Source organism: Xiphophorus couchianus, chromosome 9, assembly GCF_001444195.1.
Source record: "Xiphophorus couchianus chromosome 9, X_couchianus-1.0, whole genome shotgun sequence".
In the NCBI taxonomy this organism is placed as follows: domain Eukaryota; kingdom Metazoa; phylum Chordata; class Actinopteri; order Cyprinodontiformes; family Poeciliidae; genus Xiphophorus; species Xiphophorus couchianus.
Genome location: NC_040236.1, coordinates 8,007,722 through 8,035,011, shown reverse-complemented (window position 1 = coordinate 8,035,011; position 27,290 = coordinate 8,007,722). Strand labels below are relative to the sequence as shown.

Here is a 27,290-nt window from a genome sequence, read left to right as displayed (position 1 = left end):
AAACTACGAAAACATAGTAGGCTGCAGAGGGTGCATGTGTGTGTCCATAAATTTTGAAAACCACACCCAGCTGAGTTTCACTCCCTTCTCTATCCAATAACCAACTGAGTTTGCCCTTCCCCCTTGTTCTGCATTCCACCAGACTTGAGGGGCCCTCAATAGCTTCCTGACTGCTACTTTATGCCGTTCATACACCCACCACTTGAAGCACACATGCTTGGTTTATGTTGGTAAAAAGGGATTTAATAGAGAGGCCCACAAGACACTTAAGTACAGTAGTAGTGCTTACAAGCACATGTATGTACATTGTGTATGTATGTGTTTGCACAAATCTACAGCACCAAAAAAAAAGGTGCTGCCTATTGACGGGGACCAGATGCATAGACGTGCATGTCAACATTCAGATTTGTTTGTTGCTGTGCACAAACATTTTTCAGCCATATTTCAGTCTTGACTGATCTGCTATTGCAAGTATCTTGGCTCAAATGAACACAGGGCATGATTTGTTTGTCTGACTTTGTGAGAAACTCTGTGGCTGCCTTTGGATTTCAGCAGCATGCTGACATGTTTGCAGTTTGCTCATACATAAAGGATTTTGGTCCAAATCGATGGTAAAGAATAATGTCCAGAGATTCACTTTGTAAAATGGAGAATCCTAACAGTTGCAGATCAAAATCTGTGACTGAAGAATGAAAGAAAAGAGCAAATGTAGGCTGAACATATATACTGTATGTTCACCAGACCTGGACCATGAATAAAGGGGGCATTATATGCAGACAGGAGGGACATAATTTGCTGTAATAGACTGAAGATAATTGGCCATGTGCATGTGAAAGGGTGGGTATGTCTGTGTGCGATTGTATGTGTGCATGTGTTTGTGTGGTAACTTCTGGGCTCTGCATTACAGTGTTTGGAGGTTTATCCAGACAGGAGATTTGGAATCTGCCAGGCTACAAGTAAAGAAAAAAATACAGGTAAATAATACTACTAATAATAAAAACAGTACTGATACAATAAGAATATAAGTATTTGTCCCAAAAGAGCATATTTGCCGACCCTGCTCTGGATCTGGAAATGTTTGGAGCCATTTCAAATCTGAGCTACAGTGGACTCCTGTCTATTTGCAGCTCAATAACCACAGATTCACCGATTTGCAGATTTTTTTCCAATTTGCAAATAATCAGAATTTTTAATAAATGTTCTTAGAGGTGGTCTTAAGTGTTCTCGGATTTTTCAGCTATTTAAGGGCAGTTGTGGTCCCTAATCTCTGTAAAAACCGTGGGTCCACTGCATGTCTACATTAATTACAGATTCTGATGTTTACACTTCGTAATAACACTAATCACCACTTATAAAAAATAAACTTTTACAGCAGAGCTCAAAACTCATCTGAACTGTAGTCAAACTGAAATCATTGTAAGCCAATTGAACATTTAATATTCAAAGACCAACATAAACAAGTATCCATATATAATTTTTGTACGTGCAATATTTAGTCTGTCTTTGTTTTAAGAAGGTAAACTTTATTTTACAGCAACTGCCCATTCTCTTTCACAAACACAGTGGAATAGTGCATGTACTCCTTTATGCAAGGGAGAAACACTAGAAAAACATTTGAATGTTGGTTAGAATATTTCTACTGGAACTGGCTGATATGTCAATGCTTTACAAAATCAGTAATCAGACATTGGCCACATATCTTTGATCTGAAGGAATGTAGTTAAAATCCTAATTACATTTGTAAAACAACAATGTAACAACAAAATTAGAGTGCAAAGTAAACAAAAATAGCAAAAAAAGAAAAGAAAACTTAATGAAGAGAGTAGAAGCAGCTATGACATCCATATTTCTCTAAATCTAATTCTGTGTGAATAAAACAACATTTTCTTTTGACTGTGCTACCACCAAGCCTCCACTTTAAATCTCAGAAAGGTAGCTGAATGAAGTGCACTATTAGGATCAGTAAGAGGGACTACAGTACAGGTAAGCTTTGCCTGCAGCCCTAAAAACTGGATTGGATTAATTCTTTTGAAATACTGAAAATCAACACTTCAGCCAAGGCCAGTTTCATAGAGACCTAAAGTTACACAAAGCACATATTTAAGAGCGGAGATATATGGATCAAGCGTAATTTCATAAAACATTCAATTGAACAACATATATGGAATATTTATTGTGCTTTTCTCAATTAGTGATTCTGTGGCGTAAGGAATACATGTGGAAAAGGAAGTTTGTTTTCCAGAACTTGAACACAAAGTGTGCAGGGTCTGTCTTATATTTCTGTTGATTAGAAATACATTAAATGCACAATGTCTTTAAACAGATATTCCTTTATTTTTAATTAATTCATTCACACAATGGTGGTGCGGAGCTGTCCACTGACCACTACCTGGTGGTGAGTTGGCTCCGGTGGCGGGGGCGAAAGCCGGTCAGACCTGGCAGGCCCAAACGTGTTGTGAGGGTCTGCTGGGAACGTCTGGCGGAATCCCCTGTGAGACGGAGCTTTAACTCCCATCTCCGGCAAAACTTTGAACACTTCCCGGGGGAGGTGGGGGACATGGAGTCTGAGTGGACCGTGTTCCGTGCCTCCATTGTCGAGGCGGCCGATCGGAGCTGTGGCCGCAAGGTTGTCGGTGCCTGTCGCGGCGGCAACCCTCGAACCCGTTGGTGGACACCTTCGGTGAGGGATGCCGTCAGGCTGAAGAAGGAGTCCTATCGGGCCTTTTTGGCCTGTGGGACTCCGGAAGCAGCTGATGGGTACCGGCGGGCGAAGCGGCATGCGGCTCGGGTGGTTGCTGAGGCAAAAACTCGGGCGTGGGAGGAGTTTGGAGAGGCCATGGAGAAAGACTTCCGCACGGCTTCGAGGCGATTCTGGTCCACCATCCGGCGTCTCAGGGGGGGGAAGCGGTGCAGCACAAACACTGTTTATAGTGGGGATGGTGTGCTGTTGACCTCTACTCGGGACGTTGTGGGTCGGTGGGCAGAGTACTTCGAAGACCTCCTCAATCCCACCAACATGCCTTCCACTGAGGAAGCGGAGCCTGGGGACTGTGGGTTGGGCTCTCCAATCTCTGGGGGCGAGGTTGCCGAGGTGGTTAAAAAGCTCCTCGGTGGCAAGGCCCCGGGGGTGGATGAGATCCGCCCGGAGTTCCTTAAGGCTCTGGATGTTGTAGGGTTGTGTTGGTTGACGCGACTCTGCAATATCGCATGGACATCGGGGGCAGTTCCCCTGGATTGGCAGACTGGGGTGGTGGTCCCCCTGTTCAAAAAGGGGGACCGGAGGGTGTGCTCCAATTATAGAGGGGTCACACTCTTAAGCCTCCCTGGCAAGGTCTATTCAGGGGTCCCGGAGAGGAGGGTCCGTCGGATAGTCGAACCTCGGATTCAGGAAGAGCAGTGTGCTTTTCGTCCTGGTCGTGGAACACTGGACCAGCTCTACACCCTCGGCAGGGTCCTGGAGGGTGCATGGGAGTTCGCCCAACCAGTCTACATGTGTTTTGTGGACTTGGAGAAGGCGTTCGACCGTGTCCCTCGGGGAGCCCTGTGGGGGGTTCTCCGGGAGTATGGGGTACCGGGCCCTTTGATACGGGCTGTCAGGTCCCTGTATGACCGGTGTCAGAGTCTGGTCCGCATTGCCGGCAGTAAGTCGGGCTCGTTTCCGGTGAGAGTTGGACTCCGCCAGGGCTGCCCTTTGTCACCGATTCTGTTCATCACTTTTATGGACAGAATTTCTAGGCGCAGCCAAGGTGTTGAGGGGATCCGATTTGGTGGCCTTAGGATCTCATCTCTGCTTTTCGCAGACGATGTGGTCCTTTTGGCTTCATCAGATCGTGATCTGCAGCTCTCGCTGGAGCGGTTCGCAGCCGAGTGTGAAGCGGCCGGGATGGGGATCAGTGCCTCCAAATCCGAGGCCATGGTCTTGAGCCGGAAAAGGGTAGAGTGCCTTCTCCGGGTCAGGGGGGGTGTCCTGCCCCAAGTGGAGGAGTTTAAGTATCTCGGGATCTTGTTCACAAATGGGGGAAGAAGGGAGCGGGAGATCGACAGGCGGATTGGCGCAGCGTCTGCTGTCAAGCGGGCGCTGTACCGGTCCGTCGTGGTGAAGAGAGAGCTGAGCCAAAAAACAAAGCTCTCGATTTACCGGTCGATCTACGTTCCCACCCTCATCTTTGGTCATGAGCTTTGGGTCATGACCGAAAGAACGAGATCGCGGATACAAGCGGCCGAAATGGGTTTTCTCCGTAGGGTGGCTGGGCTCTCCCTTAGACATAGGGTGAGAAGCTCAGTCATCCGGGAGGGACTCAGAGTAGAGCCGCTGCTCCTTCACATCGAGAGGAGCCAGTTGAGGTGGCTTGGGCATCTGGTCAGGATGCCTCCTGGACGCCTCCCTGGTGAGGTGTTCCGGGCACGTCCCACCGGGAGGAGGCCCCGGGGAAGACCCAGGACACGCTGGAGAGACTATGTCTCTCGGCTGGCCTGGGAACGCCTCGGGACTCCCCCGGAAGAGCTGGAAGAAGTGGCCGGGGAGAGGGAAGTCTGGGCCTCCCTTCTGAAGCTGCTACCCCCGCGACCCGACCTCGGATAAGCGGAGGAAGATGGATGGATGGATGGATGGACAATGGTGGTGTAAGCCACATCAGTGGTCCCCAACCACCGGGCCGCGGACCGCAATTGGTACCGGGCCATGCAAGAAATAATGAACTACTTCCGGATGTTTTATTTTGAAAATCCTAAACCGGATTTTACCGGTTATGTCTTGCGCGTCAAAATTGAGCCAACTTGCAGCAGAATGAGTAACGAAACAACATCGGAAACAACAACGTCTTCTGTTAGTTCCTCCTTTTTCCCCTAACCTTTTGCCTACCATCTACCTCCAACACATAAGTGATCTTTAATTGCAGTTACACGTTTTACACCATTTCAAGTTCAATGTCAAAATCACATTTGTAACTTCTTTAGCTTCTCTGATTCAAACAATTTTGTTCCCACTGTGATCTGACTTTTGTCAGCCCATGTCCTGCACTAAGCACTTTATAATTAACTTGCTTGGGACCTCTAACCAGCCCCAGCTTGGGGTGGGTGAACTGAAGGGTGTGGGTTCATTAATTATGGAACTGTGGGATTGATTGATTCATTTTGTTCTATTTTTTGTTTATTGTTTTGTTTTTCTCTTTTGCACATTTTATATGGCCATTTGGATGTTTTCACTAATGTTGTAAATATGTATATAATTTTCTTCATTCACTCGCAACTGCAAACTTCTAGTCTCTGTCTGCTCTTTCATGAGTTGTATCTATCTGCTCAGAAAACTAACCCATTGACCTTATTGGTCACAATCCATTTACATTGATTGAAAATATAGTATACTGTATAACTTTACAGATATGCTACATACAGAGCTATTATTGTGCCATTCAACAAATCAGAGTACTATTACAGCAACAAGCGTATATTTTTTAGCACAGACATGGTTTCCCTCTTAATCTGAAAAGACAACCTCAGCAAATGCTACTTTTGCATTTGTCTATTAGGAGATCATTTGGTTGCCAACTGGGATTCCTACATTTGTAAGGTGGGGCAGCACTTGTTTCTGTAATCAAATTGCATCCTTTAGCTACTTTACTGCTTGAGCACCATCCAGGGTATGGAGCATAGAGAGAAAAAGGAGTGGGACAGAGATCAGATCAAGTGCTTCAGCTGAGGAATTCAAGAGGGAAAATAAAGCTGAAGTGAAGAAAAACAAAGGGCAGCACAGGAAAGAGACAGAGCGGGAGAGAAAATCAATAGCTTGCCTTGAAAAGAGGCCTACACCAAAGGTGCAATTATGCTAAAAGTGCTTTGCTTATGTGGCAGCAGTCTACAGAAATTTCAGAACTGGGTGTTGGAGCTAAACTAAAACATTATGATCCTGGAGAGTAACAACTTTAAACTCATTTATCCAGAATATGCTATCCCACCTCATATTTTTGGTGTTTTTACAGAAATGCAGCCTGACATTATGGCCAACAATAGACCTTTGTATATGTGCTTTTTGCTGACCCTTTATGCCATTACTGGCCCCAAAAGATTTCTTTGCCGCAGTGCTTGGTTGGATTCAAATGGTCTATTTTCAATTCCGTCTAAAGCAACATGTTAGTAATATAGTGGTGCTGGAGCGCCTCTACCCCATTTCTCAGAAACAACATTGAAGTCCTTCAGGACAAGTCTTCTGAAATACTGTACATTCATGCTGTTATTTAGGTGCAACAATATGAGGTTTTTGATTATCATAAACAATAGAATCAGAGCAACAATTTAAGACATGTCCTTTAACACTAGAATGGCTGGGTTTCAAAAACCCAGCCATTCTAGTGTTAAACACTAATCCAAGACTATATTAAAAAGTGTCTGTGCTTTAAGACATGCGTCTGGGAACCACGTGAAAACAGAGGGTGATTCACCACAACTACTGGAGTACAAAGCCAAATAATACCACCACATGAAGGGATCTAGTGGAAAATCACACAATTTCTTACCCTCCTACAGCACTGTGGAGCACCGCAGGGCTTTTGAAATATTATGAGCCTAAAGAAATAGTGGTGTGAATTCAGCAAGGCCGCCATACTCTCTTGCTACACGCAAATCTAAAATTGTAAGCAGCTGTTCCATTTTCTTTAAAGAATCCCACCTACTTACTAGAAACAGCCCAGCTATATTCTTACACTAATCCAATCAGCGGTCTTCTATGAAAGACCAACTTGTTCAACACTGTAAAGTTGCCATTTGCCAAAGCTGCAGCCTGGTGTGAAATTTGTGCTTATGCATCAAGGACAAGTTGACACTCACTGCCAGTACAGACATCAGTGAGAGTTTTCAAACTACATTGCATTGTGTTTCATTTGCTAATAAACCACAGTCTGATTTGAGACAGGACAGAGACACTGAGAGGGAGCTTGAAAGCAGCAAATCATGTTGATTGAAAGCCCGGCTGATATTTACTCAAAGGAAGACAGAAACTTGACATCAAGAGGTGTTGTCTGATTTCTTAAGAAGCATAAGGTGATGAGTCGGTCGTTGCTAAAAGATGAAAAGCATACAGAAGCATAATTCACCTTGTGTTAACAACACTGCAAACCAGCATGACATCCCAGGGAGTGCAAAAAAAACACAAAACATTCTGACAAGATGATGTACAAGGTATCATATTGCCATGTTTGCTTGCAAGAAGGGTTCAAACGGAATTAAACAGGCTTGGTACAGATGCGGCTATTAAGAGATAGAAACCTGCCAGAACTGCTTGTGACCCGTTAGCTCATACTATGTCCCTTTATGGCCTTTAGTCTATTCTCACTCACACGGAGGCCATCCAAAGCAAGTCAAATTGACATAGACCTGGAAAACACCAAGCGGTGGAGGCAGTGTTAAGAGTACAAAATTGAAGGCTAGACAAATATGATTTCTTAAAAAAAGAGTTGGGTTCTTATTAAGATTGAAACACTTGCAATTATAAATAGCTGACCAAAGCTGTGTCACTAGCATTTGGTTTTATCAGACATGAAGTCACTGTGAGTTACACGGTGAGTTAGCAGATTGTAAGTTCTATCAGGCATCAGAGAAGAAAATATTATCTTTATCTGAATGCAGAAGATGGTGGAGCTTTTGATTCTGCAAGGCATGCAAGGGCAACATTTGCACATTTATTGATAACCATATATGTTAGAGCTGATTAAAATCGGTGATGTTCTTGCATAGTATTGAGATGATGAGTTGCTAATAAATTGATTTGTTGCTCTATTGCTTTCCCCACTGTTGGGGACTGTCATCTGCGTCAGGCATGCGCCTCTACTGCAAAGGGACTTTGTCCAATAAGCTGTTTTGGCTCAAAAGTGTAAATCTCTAACATTGGGAACGATACCAAAAATATTGTGTTTTAAACGGTCTTTTGTGATATTACTATTTCACAGATTATTGGAATGAACATATATTTGCCATCAAATATATGTTCAGCTCCCACATTACATTGTGCCTAAATTTGTATAATGCTGCTTTTCAGGAGTGGTAAATACGTTTTGCAAGCATGTTGTGTTGTATACACCCTGTGCATGCAAAATGACAATAAAGTCAGTCTAAGTCTAAGTCTAAATGCAGCTGCTGTCTTTTGTGGATTATTTCTCTATAACTCACATTATCACATGTCAAACACACATTTATTTGATAATGTTCTTTTTGTGAGCTTACAATTGAATTAAGCAGTGAAAAGCTAACTTAAGATTGGTGCAATTTCCAAATGACCACAACAAAATGTGGTTTGTCACAGCAGTAGTACCAAAATATTGCTTTCCTTTCATTTTCAGGTCTTTTCTTTCCATCATAGTTCAATTTATTGTTTTTTCCTTCTCATACACACACACACCTCCTTCTCCCATGTTTTGATATTCTCTCTTTCAACCTCAGTCTTCTCCTTTTCAGAGTAGGCAGCCTTGGTCTCAAAGGATCCCTTCTATCTACCCCTCCTCCTCCACATCGCTCTCTTACTCCCTCTCTACATATTTCTCTCTACTGCCCTCCTTCCAGGATAAAAAAATAAAACCATTCATAAAGCACACACACACAGAATTGTCAGCATTCTTTCTCTCTCCTTTTATGTCTCCCTTTTGTCTCAGCTCCGAGTGTTACATGCCCACACCGCCTGAACTAAGTGGTCAAGTGCATGAAATCTCTTCGGCTAACAACTTGCACCGACTCATGGAGGTTGAGTAAAAATATCTTGAACACTTGGCAGCTATTCAAAGCTAAGGAGAGGAGGGGGTACTTTGGAACACTTTGGTTGCTAGTGGGCAAAGCTTTAAACTCTTGAAAACATTTTAAGCACATATGCAGAGTAAAAATTTAACAAAAGTGGATTTAAAATTGAATTGTGGCTTGCGTGGTCAACAAAGATCTAGAGTACACTCACATTTATTTGCAACATCAGTGGCTGACTGTCGCAGGAAAAATTAAAGTCAAGAGGACGAAAGTTTCCGACATAATGACAATTGAAGATGTGGGGGTGGGCAGGTGGTAAAAATAAAAGCCACAGGTTGCAGGGGAATCACAAGACAAATCGTCCAGGAAGCTAACACATCACTTATACTAAACTGGTTCTCTTTATGACAGAGATGAATCACCTATTGTTCACCCCTCATGTTTGCCAAAAACAGCCCCCTATCCCCTCACACAAATCAACACACACATAGCATTGCAGCTGAAAGTTTTCCACACAACTTCTCATGCACAAATAGCTGCCAGTGGAAATTCTGTAGTTATCACAAACTAATGGAGACATTTGAGATAGCAAGAATCAGCTATAGTGTGGAAAGCATCAACTAGATATTTCAATTACAATGATTGTAGAAAAAATGAAAGGTGGCTAAATGGGCTTAATGCCACTAAGGCATCTCTGTTAAAACATTATTTCACTTGGCGTAAACAACCAAAACTTTATTTTCCCTGCGATGCAAGCCATTTCATTTGATGTATGCTTATTGTCTTACTGACATCAAATTTATTGGCTACAATATAATAAATCAGAGATTTCGCAGATGTTGAGTGTGATATTATGCATCACATTAAGCAGGGTTTTCAAGATCACATTGTAAAGAGCCTTACTCACCAATCACAATAAAAGTTCTCTAACAATGAACCACTGGAGTCAAAACTATGCAACCATAACTCCACATGTAGATTTTGGTCTCTGGGTTCCATCTTGTTGACAAAAGTAATGCTTTAGACCACCACTGAGCATCTGCAGACCTCCTTGGATATGCACAAGATCACACATGAAACTATGTAGGCCCCACAAGCTGTCAAAGGCACCAAAAAAAATACACACAGATGGAGACATCTTAGGTTACGAATATATCTTCACAGTCTCCTAAACTGATTCTTTGTGCTGTAAAGTCCACATAAAAGGGAGAAGGAGGCAATAAGGTGGTCAGAGTATTTTTTGTGGAGGAAAAAAAAAATACCACTTTGAAGTGAGCGACAGCACTTGAGCTGAAGGAAAGAAGTCAACTTCAAATACTAGACCAAGTTCCTCAAGGTTTCTTTAGGCTTCTTTTTAAGAAATGCACTATATTCAACTCTTCTCTGCTGGAAAGGTGTATATTTTATTAGAAGTCAATAATAAAAACAAAAAAATAAAGTTTCTTCCTTTCCTCTTACAGAACACTTATGTTACATATTTATTCTAGTGCTAAACAAATATTGTGACCTTACCAAAATTATCAAATTAAACAAGCAAGATATAAGTAATGAGAATATAAAACTGTTACAACCAATGCATGTTGCAGATACAAACATTTTAATAGTTAAAATGTTCCTAAAAATGTATTCTTTTGAAGTGTGGTATAACAAACAAGCTACCTAATGTAACCAGAAAATGGGGCACAGGATGTTATGTAAGGCTAATAAATGGAGTGGACATGTACCTCAAAAAAGAATGAAAAAAAATAAAGGCAATGATGCACCAAGATGTTGGCTGTCATTAGCTCTGTTGATTCTGAGTGGTGATCAGCAAATTGGAAATTCAAAAATCAAGTACTTTCCTAAACGCTACTAAGTCATGGTGACATAAATCTTCCATGTGAAAGTTGTTACTGTGGGAAGAAAACCAAAATTTGCTTTTTTTAGTATCTCTGAGGTGTTTAAGAATAAAGCCAAAGGAGACACAAGACCTGTAGGAAGCTAATAAAAGTAAACTATATTTTCTACTGTAGAATTTAGGCAGTTGAGCTTGATTTTGGTGGAAGCCTGTCATTTCAGTCTTTCACCATGTCATACTTTTGCAGTTATTGCCATTTCACATACACACATCAACTATCTAACTTGGGGACGTTTAATCATCTAAAGAAGAAAACTTGTCTTAAGTTAACTTCAGGACATATCAAGAAAACCTCAAAATATTTCAACAACATTGACCTGCTTCATACTTTAGAGATTCAAATCTCTGTAATAGAATAAGCTAGACTTGAAAATGGTTGCAGCTTTTTGGAAATGACAGGGTTAATATAGGGATTTACGTTCTTTAAGTAATGCACACAGATTGATGTTTTCGGCTAGTAATGCTAGCTGTGATCATTTGTAAATATAACATGCAAAAGGGCTTAATACACTGCCTGGCCAAAAAAAAAGTCGCCACCTGGATTTAACTAAGCAAATAGGTACAAGCCTCCAAGTTCTTCAAAATAAAACAACAGTTTCTCTCAGAAAAAAAACCCAGCTAGACCCAAACAGGAAGTGCAGCATGTCACAAAACACACGAATAAGAAATACGCCGTTTTTCAAAATAAAAGCATACATTGACTACCAAGTGTCACTATTGGACCAAGGAAAAAGCAGTAAAATACAGTATCCCGTTTCCTAATGTCAATTTGGTAGCATAACTTATTTTATCACTCAATTTTAAACAGTTGTAGTAGCCTAGGCTAGCTACGCTGACAACATGCTAACCAAAGTCAAAACAACAAGTTCATGGGGGGTAACTATGGCAACCAGTGACAGTTTAAAAGCCCTCTGACTCTTTCTGCAGTCACGTTGTGAGCGCATCCGCCGTGTTAATAAAAAATCCATCAGACAAGCCCATTCTGAAAATCGAAGGAAACTGTGACATCACAATGTGACATCACAATATAACTCTCGTCACATCGACCTACTTTCATCACAGCCGTTTAGCAGCCGTTGTTGATACATTTCTCTTGAGAATTTATTTAGCAGTTCGCAGTAAGATTTTCAGCTTTGTTTGGTGCACATTTCTTTGGAGATTAACATCAAGTTTAACGCAAAATCTTTACTGAGTTCATAGAGAAGTGATTTTAGCTTAGTACCTGAAAGAAGCAAAGGTTATAATGGAGTCCAACCAAACTAGAGTTGAAGAGGTTGCATCCAACAACATTGTCGAAAGGGAATTACAGCCACCCAAGCCACCCAAGCGTAAGAAGAAGAAGGTGTCATTTGCAGTCTGGTTGGAGCAGTACGCACCTGAGGAGCTAAAGACTTCTGCTGAAAATATCAAACAGCAGGACGCTTCAGTGGTGATCGAAAATGAATCCATCGCCAAAGCACAGGAGACAGTAGATCAAAAAGGGGACAGACCGACACCAGAGAGTGAGTCTAATGAGAAGAACCAGGTACCATTTAAAACCTGGTCGGAGGAACACGTCCCCGTTGACCAGGCGATTTCTGCAGGAAATATTGAAAAGCAGAACAATTCACTGGTCAGTGAAGAAGAGTCCACCGCTGGAGTGCAGGAGACAATAGATATAGCAGAGAAGGAACAGCCCTCTAAGTCTAAGGAACAGCCATCAAGGACAAGGCGCAACAGGAAGAAAATGATACCATTTCATATCTGGTTGGAGAAACATGCCCCTGCTGATCTAAAGATTTCAGCTGAAAGTACTGGAATGGAAGACGTTTCACTGGATACCAAACAGGAATCGATCCCCGTACTGCAGGAGATTCCAGAGAAGGAACAGCCCTCTAAGTCTGGTGCTGAAAATGTTATAAAGCAGGACATTTCTCTGCCTAAAGAAGAAGGTGATCAGGAAGATTCCTTAAAGAAGGAGATTTGCGAAGAGGAACCTGTGATTTCCACAACACAGCTTGTCGGCGAAAAGAAATCCATCTCCAAATCACATGAGACAGTGGATCAAAAAGGGGACAGACCGACACCAGAGAGTGAGTCCAATGAGAAGAACCAGGTACCATTTAAAACCTGGTCGGAGGAACACGTCCCCGTTGACCAGGCGATTTCTGCAGGAAATATTGAAAAGCAGAACAATTCACTGGTCAGTGAAGAAGAGTCCACCGCTGGAGTGCAGGAGACAATAGATATAGCAGAGAAGGAACAGCCCTCTAAGTCTAAGGAACAGCCATCAAGGACAAGGCGCAACAGGAAGAAAATGATACCATTTCATATCTGGTTGGAGAAACATGCCCCTGCTGATCTAAAGATGTCAGCTGAAAGTACTGGAATGGAAGACGTTTCACTGGATACCAAACAGGAATCGATCCCCGTACTGCAGGAGATTTCAGAGAAGGAACAGCCCTCTAAGTCTGGTGCTGAAAATGTTATAAAGCAGGACATATCTCTGCCTAAAGAAGAAGGTGATCAGGAAGATTCCTTAAAGAAGGAGATTTGCGAAGAGGAACCTGTGATTTCCACAACACAGCTTGTCGGCGAAAAGAAATCCATCTCCAAATGCCAGAAGGAAGTGGATCAAAAAGAGGAGAAACAAACATCGAAGACGAAGCGCATCAAGAAGACACCACTGTTATGGAAATCTTTCCCAGAGTCAGATGCTTGCATAGACCTTGCATTTTTTACTGAAAACAATGACATCAATAATGGTCCTCTGCCGGAAAAAGAAAATGATCAGGCAGCTTTGCCCAGCACCGGAAATAAGACATTTTGGAAGATGCTCCCCAAGTCAGAACCTCGCATAGATGTAAGTTTTTTTGTTGAGAATATTGAAAAACAAAATGTTTCAATACCAGCACCGGAGCATGATGAAGCAGCTTCCTTGACAAAGGAAAGTTATTCCAAGAAGACAGTGATTTCTACAACACAGATAGCCACCAAAAAGGAATCCATCTTCAAACCGCAGGAGACGCTCGATCAAAAAGGGGAGAAATATCCATCTACGGTTAAGCCCAAGGACAACATCCAAACGGAGAATTTGACTGAGGTTCTTGATAATCTAACAGCAGAAAATGTTCAACTAGAGTGTTTACCTGAAATTCAGAATTTGCCCCACTCTTCTGAAAACACAAGTCAGGCAAAGTGTACGTGTCTTTTCAAATCTAAGGAGTCTGAATTGGAATATATCGAAGTACAGAAATTCTTAATGAAACAGCTTGAGGAGATGTTCGATATAAATCAGAAACTAAATGCTAAACTTAAGCAGCAGAAAGATCTGATGAGGAAAAGACTCTCAGAAAGAAAACAAAGCAACAATTCAATGGTTTCTGTTCAAACTCAGACAGATTACCAAGACAGCCCAAAGCAGAAAACAGTCAGTTATCAATCTGCTTCAATACAAACGGAGATGGATGTACAAGAAAACAGCTATCAATTAAAACCAGTCCGTCACACGATTTCAACGCAAACTGAGATGGATGTGTTGGAAACCAGATGTCAATTCAAACCAGATTATCAAACAATTTCAACACAAACTGAGCTCTTTTTATTGCTAAGAAAACAGCCCTCTGAATCACAACTGAATGGGAATCAGGATCGGCAGACCAAGCTATTCAAGAGATCTACAGGTAAGAACAGGAGAGAGTCACCAATGAAAGCTGCCTCTGAACAGGAGGCCCTCGGTAATGAAAAGATTTCTGGAGAAAACAGTGAAAAACAAGACATTTCAGTACCAGAAGTAATTGGGGATCAGACAGCTACCAGCAAAAATTATATTCACGCAAATGAAATTGGGAAACCACAGGAGGCGATCAAAGAAGAGACGGTCTCTAAAATGCAACAAAATGGGGACCATCAAGATAAGAAAAAGCCATCAAAGAAATCTAACCGTAAGAACAAGAGAAAGTCAACAATGAGAGCAGCCTCTGAGCTGGAGACCCTCAATAATGATAAAGTATCTGGAGAAAACAATGAACAACTAGAAGTTTCTATACCAGAAACAGTTGAGGATCAGACAGGCACCATTAAAAACGAGATTCATACAAAAGAAACAGTGATCTCTAAAGTACAGCAGATCACTGAAAAAGAAATGGTCTCTGAGACCCAACAAAATGGGAACCAGCAAGATGAGAAAAAGCCAAAGAAATCTAACCATACGAACAAGAGAAAGGCAGCAATAAAAGCAGCCTCTGAGCCGGAGACCCTCAACACTGATAAAGTATCTGGAGAAAACATTGAACAACTAGAAGTTTCTATACCAGGTACGGTTGGGGATCGGAAAGCTATAATCAAAAATGAGATTCATATGATTGAAACAGTCATTGGTAAACTTGAGCAGGCGATCGAAGAAGCAACGGTCTCTGAGACCCAACAAAATGGGGACCATCATGATGAGAAAAAGCCAATAAAGAAATCTAAACGTAAGAACAAGAGAAAGGCTGCACTGAGAACTGCCTCTGAGCTGGAGACCCTCAATAAAGAAAACATTTCTGGAAAAAACATTGAACAAGAAGAAGTTTCTATAGCAGAAACTGTTGGGGATCAGACAGTTACCATCATAAATGACATTGATATGATTGAAACAGTTATCCCTAGCCCCCAGCAAATCTCAGCAGAGCTAATCATCTCCGAAACACAACAAAATGGGGATAATAAAGTGAAGAAAAGGTCATCAAAGAAATCAAAACGTAAGAACAAGAGAAAATTAGCAATGAAAGCTGATTCTGAATTGAAAGCTGTCAGTAATGAAAACATTTCTGGAGAAAACACAGAACAAGTTTCAATACAGGAAATAGTTGGGGATCAGAAAGCTACCATCATAACTGAGATTCATAGGAATGAAACTGTGATTGGTAAACTGCAGCAGGCGACTGAAGACGAAACGATCCCTGAAACACAACAAATTTTGGATCAGCCAGATAAGAAAAGGCCATTGACTAAACCTAAATGTAAGAAAAAGAGAAAGATGGCAATGAAAGCTGAACTGGAAACCATTATAAACCCAACAGAGACAGTCCAAAACATTAAGACACCAAAAATTGATTTTGAAATAATACCAGAGATCCCCCAGACGGCTTTTAAGCAAATACAGACAAAGCCTTGCAAAGTTTCAGAAGATGTAACAGGTAAGGTTCCCATAGTTTCCACAGAAGGGGAGAGTGGTCTAATGGAAAAACAGAGAACATCCAATCCACAGATAAAGGTTACAGTAAAAGAAGATGTAATCCAAACAACATCTCAGGAATTAGACACTCGAGGAGCAGAAGAGTCAGCTGAGCAGAACGATATTGCTGAACAAGAGAGCCCCATGAAAAAGATTTCACTGTGGAAGCGTCTCAAAAAGGCTTTATCTCCAACATCTCTGCGCAAGTTCAAAGACAGATGTAAAGTCCATCCAGCGTAGACATCACTTTACGTCTCTAGTATATTAGATTTAAAAGGGAGGTGGGGCAACGTGTGGGTTGGGAGATTGGCGGTAATTGGAAAAAGAGCTACTGTTGTTGTTAATTGGACATTTTAATATTAAAAAGCCAGGACTACACGGTGGGAAATGTCTCCCCGTGTAGGTGTGGGTTCACTCCGGGTGCTCCGGCTTCCCCCACGTTCAACAACATCAGTACTCATGTTCATCCAGTGTAAGAATTTTATTTCTAATTCTAAACAGAAAATAAGACAACCACATTTATTAATTAAAGGGAGATTTGGAAAAAAAAATGTAAACAATGTCCAACAGAAAGAGCCTATTAGAGATCTAAACCTATACAAATTGGGAAAAACTATTTATCTTTCTGGGCAAGATATAAATATCTAAATCTAAATTTCTCTCTCTCTCTCTATATATATATATATATATATATATATATATATCTGTCTCTCTGTCTATAAATATATATAAATCTATATATATCTACATATGATATCAATATAAATATCTATACATCGACCCCTCTCTATATATAGAGAGAGATGTAGATATATAGATGTAGATATGTAGACATGTATATGGATATCTATATCTATCAATAGATAGATATGTAGATATATGTATATTATATATATATAGATATATAGATAAATATATGTCTATGTATAGAGAGTAGAGAGATATGTCTCTCTATACATACAGTACAGACCAAAAGTTTGGACACACCTGTGTGTCCAAACCTTTGGTCTGAAACATTTCTGGAGAAAACACAGGTTTGGACACACCTGTGTGTCCAAACTTTTGGTCTGTACTCAGTTCAGACCAAAAGTTTGGACACACCTTCTCATTGAATTCAATGAGAAAGTGTGTCCAAACTTTTGGTCTGTACTGTATATAAATCTCTAATATATTTATACATATATGGTATATATATATGGCGATTCTGGTCCACCATCCGGCGTCTCAGGGGGGGGAAGCGGTGCAGCACCAACACTGTTTATAGTGGGGATGGTGTGCTGCTGACCTCTACTCGGGACGTTGTGGGCCGGTGGGCAGAGTACTTCGAAGACCTCCTCAATCCCACCAACATGCCTTCCACTGAGGAAGCGGAGCCTGGGGACTCTGGGTTGGGCTCTCCAATCTCTGGGGGCGAGGTCGCCGAGGTGGTTAAAAAGCTCCTCGGTGGCAGGGCCCCGGGGGTGGATGAGATCCGCCCGGAGTTCCTTAAGGCTCTGGATGTTGTAGGGTTGTGTTGGTTGACGCGACTCTGCAATATCGCATGGACATCGGGGGCAGTTCCCCTGGATTGGCAGACTGGGGTGGTGGTCCCCCTGTTCAAAAAGGGGGACCGGAGGGTGTGCTCCAATTATAGAGGGGTCACACTCTTAAGCCTCCCTGGCAAGGTCTATTCAGGGGTCCTGGAGAGGAGGGTCCGTCGGATAGTCGAACCTCGGATTCAGGAAGAGCAGTGTGGTTTTCGTCCTGGTCGTGGAACACTGGACCAGCTCTACACCCTCAGCAGGGTCCTGGAGGGTGCATGGGAGTTCGCCCAACCAGTCTACATGTGTTTTGTGGACTTGGAGAAGGCGTTCGACTGTGTCCCTCGGGGAGCCCTGTGGGGGGTTCTTCGGGAGTATGGGGTACCGGGCCCTTTGATACGGGCTGTCAGGTCCCTGTATGACCGGTGTCAGAGTCTGGTCCGCATTGCCGGCAGTAAGTCGGGCTCGTTTCCGGTGAGAGTTGGACTCCGCCAGGGCTGCCCTTTGTCACCGATTCTGTTCATCACTTTCATGGACAGAATTTCTAGGCGCAGCCAAGGTGTTGAGGGGATCCGATTTGGTGGCCTTAGGATCTCATCTCTGCTTTTCGCAGACGATGTGGTCCTTTTGGCTTCATCGGATCGTGATCTGCAGCTCTCGCTGGATCGGTTCGCAGCCGAGTGTGAAGCGGCCGGGATGGGGATCAGTGCCTCCAAATCCGAGGCCATGGTCTTGAGCCGGAAAAGGGTAGAGTGCCTTCTCCGGGTCAGGGGGGGTGTCCTGCCCCAAGTGGAGGAGTTTAAGTATCTCGGGATCTTGTTCACGAATGGGGGAAGAAGGGAGCGGGAGATCGACAGGCGGATTGGCGCAGCGTCTGCTGTCAAGCGGGTGCTGTACCGGTCCGTCGTGGTGAAGAGAGAGCTGAGCCAAAAAGCGAAGCTCTCGATTTACCGGTCGATCTACGTTCCCACCCTCATCTATGGTCATGAGCTTTGGGTCATGACCGAAAGAACGAGATCGCGGATACAAGCGGCCGAAATGGGTTTTCTCCGTAGGGTGGCTGGGCTCTCCCTTAGAGATAGGGTGAGAAGCTCAGTCATCCGGGAGGGACTCAGAGTAGAGCCGCTGCTCCTTCACATCGAGAGGAGCCAGTTGAGGTGGCTTGGGCATCTGGTCAGGATGCCTCCTGGACGCCTCCCTGGTGAGGTGTTCCGGGCACGTCCCACCGGGAGGAGGCCCCGGGGAAGACCCAGGACACGCTGGAGGGACTATGTCTCTCGGCTGGCCTGGGAACGCCTCGGGATTCCCCCGGAGGAGCTGGAAGAAGTGGCTGGGGAGAGGGAAGTCTGGGCCTCCCTTCTGAAGCTGCTACCCCCGCGACCCGACCTCGGATAAGCGGAAGAAGATGGATGGATGGATGGATGGATATATGGTATAGATATATATCTATATAGATATATAGATCTCTCTATATATATAAATAGATATAGATATCTATGTTCCTTTCTACATATCTACATCTATATACACTGCCTGGCCAAAAAAAATTTTGCCACCTGGATTTAACTAAGCAAATAGGTACAGGCCTCCTATTGGATAAGTACTGCATAGGCGATTATCTTTCAGCTGGCAACAAGTTATTTAACCCCAGCTGATGCAATGAGTAACTCCTCATTTCTTAAACAACCATGGCAAAAGACACATCCTGTGGTCGTGGAAAAGACGTTAGTCTGTTTAAGAAGGGTCAAATCATTGGCATACATCAAGCAGAGAAAACATCTAAGGAGATTGCAGAAACTACTAGAATTGGGTTAAGAACTGTCCAATGCATCATTAAAAACTGGAAGGATGGAGAGGAACCATCGTCTTCCAGGAAGAAATGTGGTCGGAAAAAAATCCTGAATGATCGTGATCGGCGATTACTTAAACGTTTGGTCAAATCAAATTGAAGAAAAACAACAGCAGAACTCAGGAGTATGTTTAATTGTCAACGCAAAAGCATTTCCACACGCACAATGCGAAGGGAACTCAAGGGGTTGGGATTGAACAGCTGTGTAGCCGTAAGAAAACCTCTAATCAGTAAGGCTAACCAGAAAAAAAGGCTTCAGTTTGCTAGGGAGCATAAAGATTGGACTCTGGAGGAATGGAAGAGGGTCATGTAGTCTGATGAGTCCAGATTCACCCTATTCCAGAGTGATGGGCGCATCAGGGTAAGAAGAGAGGCAGGTGAAGTGATGCACCCATCATGCCTAGTGCCTACTGTACAAGTCTGTGGGGGCAGTGCTATGATCTGGGGTTGCTGCAGTTGGTCAGGTCTAGGTTCAGCAACATTGTGTGCCCAAAGAATGAGGTCAGCTGACTACCTGAATATACTGAATGACCAGGTTATTCCATCAATGGATTTTGTCTTCCCAAATGGAACGGGCATATTCCAAGATGACAATGCCAGGATTCATTGGGCTCACATTGTGAAAGAGTGGTTCAGGGAGCATGAGACATCTTTTTCACACATGGATTGGCCACCACAGAGTCCAGACCTTAACCCCATTGAGAATCTTTGGGATGTGCTGGAGAAGGCTTTGCGCAGTGGTCAGACTCTCCCATCATCAATACAAGATCTTGGTGAAAGATTAATGCAACACTGGATGGAAATAAATCTTGTGACACTGCAGAAGCTTATTGAAACAATGCCACAGCGAATGCGGGCTGTAATCAAAGCTAAAGGCGGTCCAACAAAATATTAGAGAGTGTGAACATTTTTTGGTGGCGACTTTTTTTTTGGCCAGGCAGTGTATGTCAGCTCTAAAAAAATCCATGTTTTACATGTTAATTTTCTCAGAGTGCTTACAATTATTTTGTATTTTCCCATCTTAACTGTCACAAATTTTGTTTTCTACATTGTTCACAAAATGCTACCAAGGAAAAAAGTAAAAAAGCTTCTCCAATATTAAGGTAACTGAATTATCCAGCTAGATTTTATCAAAACATGAAACTCTAAAACTACTTATTTTCTTCCTTAAAAACAACAAACTCAAACTCCTTATTTGACTCCTATGTGTTTGACTCTATAAACATTATTCTTCGTTTTAAATGTATTTCTGTTTATTGCAGGTCAGATTTTCTTAATAAGCAATAGAATCAGTGGACAAGAAATTTTTAGAAATTTCTTCAAAAACAGGTTGTTGTTTCATGGAGGTAAATAATCAGGTTTAATCAGTTGCATAGAACTTTGGTTTGTCTTGTCACACTGAATAAAACCACACTACATCAAACTACTAGCCTGGTAAAATCCAGCTCCCTATTCTATGTTTTGCTTCATACAAAGGATCTGGATCCTCAGCTATTGTTAAGGCAGAATAATCCTAATGCAACTGCAAGGCCCAGACGCCTCTAGAGGGGTATGAATACTTATCTAAGTGCCAGTTTACCAGAACAGGAATACATGAAGAATCAGCTGTGACTTAGTGCTTAGATAGATGCAGCCAGCTGGGACAGACTGAACAGGACTACAGCAGATAACTGGCCGACTTATCAGTCTCTGCCCCACGCCCCCACACACTCGAGCAGACAAAAGATGACTCCCCAACTGACTACTGTTCAGAACAGTGCTCACACAGTGTATATTGATAATAAGGTGTATCAATGGAATATCTACTTACGACACCCACCACCTTGGTAATACAAAGGATCATGCTATGTATCAGTGATAGAGCAGGAAATAACTATGGAACTAAAGAACAATCTTTATCTTGATAACATTCAAGGTATATAACTAAGATCTGGATGTTAGAATATAAGATATAATCCAAGTATAAAGGTAAATTGCATGATGTTGCAAAAGTCTGATCTTGTGCATGCGACTTGTCATTTCCATCAAACTTTTGGCATCTTCCATATAAACAAAGTTAGAAAACTTTGTTTGATGTCCAGCAGTTTCCCAGGTGTGTACCGTGCCTAGAATCTCAACTGTGAGGAAGAAGGGTTAAAGTTGTCATGCGGGTTCAATGCAAATTACACATATCTGCATCAGACAAGTACTGCCAAAACCCCACTTTGGATGAAAATGTCAATGTCACAGAAGGATGGAAAATAACAAACAGCCTTTGACTGAACATAAACATGATACACCGGCTCATGCCTTATCATCTCCATTCCACTTTAATATTCATCAGGCACATGACAAAAACAGAATAGACCCCCCCCCCAATTCAAGCGTTATGTTCAGTGCCGCCTGCTCAGTTACACTAAACTTACTTTCCAATTCTTTGTAACATGCACTACTTTCAAGCAACACTCCCAAAAGGCATCAGCTAAACAAGATCCTTCTGTGATTTACAATAGAGGGGACTGCTTCATTATTTATTGCCCAGCCTCACAGCCTAGGGGGCAGACCATTACCTTCACATGCCAACAGCAGGCCAGACCATGGCCTGCTGTTGGATTCTCTGTGTAGTCAAACAATATGGTGTAAAAACCTGGACAGATAAGGTAGGTAGGGCAGACTCCAGGTAAATTCACTGCTATGACTGCTATTGTATAATAAAAGTCTTACTAAAAATTGTATGCCTGACAATATTAAAGGGGTGGACTACACAATTTCTGGGCACATTGTTCTATAAAATGGCACCATCATGTAACTATGTTATCTTCAGTTGTTATAAAATCAAACATAACACGACCTAAAAGAAATTTCACTTAGTAATTTGATCGCTTTAATTCTGCCTCTGTTCCTTTAAGAAGCACATACTCTTTCCGACACTACGGCTTCAATATGTCATCACAACATTTCTTCTCATTATGCCAAACGTTCTAATGAAAGTTGGACTGAGAAGTAGTTCATTTGATAAGCTCAGCAAACGTTCAGCTCCACCAAGTGTTTGCTTATTCCTGCTGCTGCTAGTCTAGAGGAACTGTGTGAGGCAGGTACAGAAGAGGGTACTCTGTGAGGGGGAAGCTCAGCTGGAAACTAAGGAGGAGCTTTGTGGAAATAGACAGCGCTTTATAAGAGCAAATATACAAGTAACCCCAAATGGCTACCACAGGAGCAATATTCCCATGAAAACATTCCATGAAAGAATCACCTCCCTTTAAATAGTATAAACTCTATAATTTAGATATTTTACGTTTTAGGAACTAAACAGATATTGTAAAGTATTAGTTACTTCAAAGCTGTTCTCTCCATTTTTCCATTTAACTCACTATATAAAACAGAGAATACTCTCATAATACAATTGAATTTATGCAAGTCTTTAATTCTTCTATTACACTTTATCAAATAAAATAAAATAAAATCTGAGTGCTGTGAAAAATTAGGTAAAGTGATACGAGATAAATTATCTTGTTGGCAAACAGACTGATTATGACTTGGCCAGTTAGGCGCATCTTCTCTGGCACTAATTCCTCTCTGAGCACTGGCACAGGCCTCCGTTGCAGCAGTTGGCAAACATGGCAACGGCCATCTTAGTGTTCACAAAATCGTGAACACCCTTCTGAGCTAGGAAGACAGTTTGGCTGTTGTTTTAAAAAAAAAAATCAACTGCAATCTGCTCCTTCCTATTTCTGCCCTTATGGCATATCCCTGAAGGGCATTGGTTCAAATTCATTAGTGCTCTTTTATCTCCATAAAAATGAGGTACCCTCTGCTCCCCATCTACCTGCTGTTCCTAAGCCATCGTCTTCGTTTCCCTTCTGTCTGTAATTCTCCCCACCCCACCTCTCCGCAGAAACAGAGTCCGGCTCTGTTATTTCTGCTTTAATTGTGTCTGCCTCTCCCTAATTTTCCACTACACTAACCCTAGGGCAAATACAGTAGGGGATGTGAACAGAAACCCAGATTTCTATGCCAAACCTGCTTTTGTCCTCCCTTTTAAGTCTTTAGCCCTGCCTCCACCCTATTGGGATTACAGATTGGGGTATAATGACAAATGTCATAGGGGCTGCCTTGAGGGTAGAGGACTTGGGTGAGATTTATCTCAGAGTACATCCCAATCAGCCCTCTGGCAAGCAGACTTAATCAAAGCTGCTGTTGTGGAGTACCAGGTTTTCAATCATCAACCTCATGTTCATATTAAAGCTCTATGCTCATCACCAAGATCTAAATAAATTAAGAGTTTGTAGATGGCACATGTGACTCAAAGAAAGTTGCAAAATAAAACATTCACATGTACTGTAACTTTTAAACCAGTTTGCTAGCCTATAACAACTTATTTTTGTTTTGGTTGCTTGTTTTTTCATCTATATTCAGCTTTATTACTCTCTTCCTGACTGCATCTATCTTATGCATGAGGTTTCAGTCTCTGAAGTGTTTTTCTCTATTGCTCACTGAGCAGAATCATCCTAAAAGCTTGCAACAGGGCTGACTCCCTGTTCATCTGTTTTTAGACCTTCAAACCGTACTGACAGAAAACAGATTCTGATAACAACCGTACTTATCTCTCTTTAGAATACCATTTACTTTTTTCCAACTCTTTCCCCAATCCCTATTTTAACTAAATTGCTGTTTGCTTAGATTTTAACCCTAATATTACTCTGTGAGGACCATTCACTGGTTGTTGTACAGATTCAATTGCTTCTAAAACGATGCTAAAAATGAAATTAACTCTCAAATTGCTCTTCAATGTTTAATGTTTTCAAAAGCTTTGGTCTGACTAGTTAATCAGGTTGTTTCATTAATGACAATTGATGTCCTGATGTGATTTATACAAGCAGAGCAGTGCCACATGATTTTGGGGAAGACGGATAGCCAACCCTCTCTCAGCAGGTGGTTGATTAGTCTACACAATGGTTTTGTTTTAATCCCTGTCCTTGAGCAATGGTGATAGATATTACTTGTCCCATCACTTAATAACCAGAAAAGCTACAATGTTAAAATATTTAAACTGTTATTAATGAAAAATAATGAAGTTTTAATCACTACATTTAAAGCACTGATTCTTCCTATTTTGTTTGCAAACAGCAAAACTATCTTTTTTTACCTGGAACAACTAAAAACCACAAATCACGCAAAAAAAAAAATACAACTGAGTATCAAATCTGAAACAGTCTTCTTGTGATGTAAACAACATTTTAAAAAAATAAATAAAATATAGAAAAGAACAACTCACAATAGTTTGATCCATTGGCAAGTCACAGCAGAAAGGGGTCCCCCACAAAGAAAATCTCTATGACTTTAATCTCCCAAACCATGATTGCCATGATATCATTCTTACTCCATCCTCAATCACTTTGTAATCAGGATTATCTTTCAACACTGAGATTTGGAGTACATAAGGGGTGCAGGAACTACAGGAGCCTGAGCCACATTAGAACAGTTTGAATTTTATTTCGTTCCCTCTTATTTCAGCCTGTCTTTGTTTCAGAGTCTATAAACTGTAAAGCAAAGACTAACTACTGCAAATTCTCATAATCTGCACTATAAAAATGAATTTGGTATATTATTGTTAACTTAGTTTATGTTGGATGAAATTGATTTATTTGTGCATGTCTGTGTCTGTTCTTAAATATGAATAATTTGTGCTCACAAATGCTGAATATAATGTATCCAAATAAAATGCACACAATTTTTTTACGTCTTTTTTGGTTAAACTCATGTTAAACATTTGTTTAATCAGTCAATAATCACTAAAACACTGGCATGTTGGATTAGTACATCATCCTGTTATCAAAGACATACTTTTTGTAACATAGTTGAGTGTACAGGCATCATAAAAGGTTTTCACATATTCCAAAGCTGTGCCCTTCCATTCATCTTTTAGCACAAAACGTCAGAAAACAGTTAAGTCAACAACTTCTCAAAACAGAAGAAGAATTTTCTAGGCTGCCCACTCTCATTTCCTTTCAGCTGGTGTGAAGAGCGTCTGTCTCCATTTACATACAAATGTCACCTTCCATCTTCCCAGGGGCTGAGGAGGTTTTACTCTCTTCACCGCGATGCGCTTGACAAACCTTTGTTCCCCTTCTGGGAGGCAAGCTTGTGTTGCACAGCGAGAAAGTGAGAGGAAACTCAATGCATTTTGCCTCTGGTGCCTTCTCTGTGTCTTTGCTCTCTTTTACGCACCACTGGTATGCTGTAATTTGTGTATCCATACTTGGAGTGCATGGGCTTTGTTTTCATTTAAGTGAAAGATGAGTAAGTGTGCCGTCTGAAAAGGCACCCAAGCTACTGAGGTTGTAATTACTGAGGAAGCCTTATTATTAAGCTCTTTGATGGAGGGTTTTTGTTGTGGTATGGGAATCATTAATACAAAATAAACTATTTGAACGAGCAAGGCTGCTAACGGAGTGGGTAAAATGAGAACCTGTACTGTAATAAAAACCGACTTGCATTAATGGAGGTGATAGCATCATGTGCATAAAGAAATCACCAGCTCACAAAGCCCAACCTGGGAGTAGTATTTGTATTCCCAGATATGCACAGGCAGCCATTTTCTGTGGTTAAGTGGCCCACATAGTGTTTCTGTGCCATTTCTCATAAACCAGGACGTGTATCCCTTGATGCATAGGGATGAACAATCAGCCTGACAGGCAGGTAGTTACTCCTCTTTAACCCCAGCAAGCGTTGAGTGATGCAACACAACAGCAGGCCCCCTCCCTTTTCTCCTCCTCCTCTTGCTGTTTGCCTTTCTCACCCTTTCCTCACACTCTCCAAATCTTCTTCCTCCTTTCAATCCCTCCCCAGACTATTTGGTGCACTACTTTCTTTCATTATTCTGATTCTTTCCTTTATCTTCCTTCTTTTACTAGTACTTTTCACTAGTTCTCCCTCTCAATTTCCCTTTCCCAGAAGCCCATGTTTCGGCACTTGCATTACACACAATTACTTCCATCCATCAATTATCTGCCTACTTCTCTCTAGCTACCCGACTTCTCTCTCACAACTCAGTGACAATAACCCCCACTCTCTTGATTACACATGTTTCTCTATGACCCCCATCTAACACACCCCTCGTCCTTCGTATCCCCGGGGCAGCTGAGCGGGCCTCCACCCACCCTACTTTTCAGGCCACCCTCACACCAGATGTCCCTACAGTTTGGGTGATCGTGTGCATGTGTGGAGAGAGCAGGAACAAAAGGAATCGGGTAAGAAGGAGGGTGGGAAGGGGGACACAGATGGGTGTTGGAGGCCGTGTGTGGTTGCTGTGATGGCAGGGGGTCAGCTGAATGGTGCCCAGCCATCTTGCCCAGGGCTTTCGCTGGCTAGACAATAAACAGTGGCGGATTACCAGCGTTTAGCACACATGCACATGTTAACCCAATCACCTTTAAAACAGCTTCACACTGTAGCAACAAAGAACACATTTTCATTGCAAAATTCTAAGAGTTGCGATAATCTTCATTGGGATTTTAGGGAACAAAGTCAATAATTAGCTTTGTATGGCCTGTTACTTTGAAAAAGCTGGCATTATAGTTAATAGTTGCTACAACTACAACAAATAAAATTAAAAAGTCAATCTGAAACAGAAATTTTACCTTACTATTGCACTGAGGTCACACATAGTGTGTGATTACAAAAATAATAATAATAAATTAAGAAGATTTGGGCATGTACCAAAGAGTTGCCACAATGTTCTTGGACACAATATTTAGAGAACAAAAAGCCGCTGCTGTCAAAGGCAGCTTTTTCATACAGCAGATGTTGGCTCAACAACAACCTCTGTAGCTCAGGTCTTTAGACACAACATTTCTTTAAGCTAATTGAAAAGTATTACACTCATGAATGTTCTACAAAAAACATTCCTGCTGCCAACAGGACCGATGATTGTTTGCTTGTTTGATGAGAAGTTGCACCAGCACTCAAAATTTTGCAAGCTCTCCTATGATTATAGTTTGCAGATTTACTAAAGATGCTTAACACATTTACTATTAATTAGAAATACATATGCATAGCTGGATACAAAAAGTTTATCATTTAACAAAGCAATCTGTTAGATTGTGACTACATCTAAGCTGTCCAAAT

General features: G+C 41.8%; 2 protein-coding genes across 17 annotated transcripts in view; one reads left to right on the top strand and one right to left on the bottom strand.

The window, feature by feature from the left end:
- ptprsa (protein tyrosine phosphatase receptor type Sa) overlaps positions 1–27,290 on the bottom strand; it is a 254,745-nt gene that overhangs the window by 160,179 nt on the left and 67,276 nt on the right. The window lies entirely within an intron of this gene.
- LOC114150998 (muscle M-line assembly protein unc-89-like) lies at positions 11,859–23,734 on the top strand. Its single transcript, XM_028027874.1, has 2 exons — positions 11,859–13,460; positions 23,717–23,734. The coding sequence occupies exons 1-2, from the start codon at positions 11,862–11,864 to the stop codon at positions 23,732–23,734; spliced, it is 1,617 nt and encodes a 538-aa protein (XP_027883675.1). The 5' UTR covers positions 11,859–11,861.

Coding starts and splice junctions, on each gene's coding strand:
- LOC114150998 (XM_028027874.1), top strand. CDS start 11,862: ATGGAGTCCAACCAAACTAGAGTTGAAGAGGTTGCATCCAACAACATT.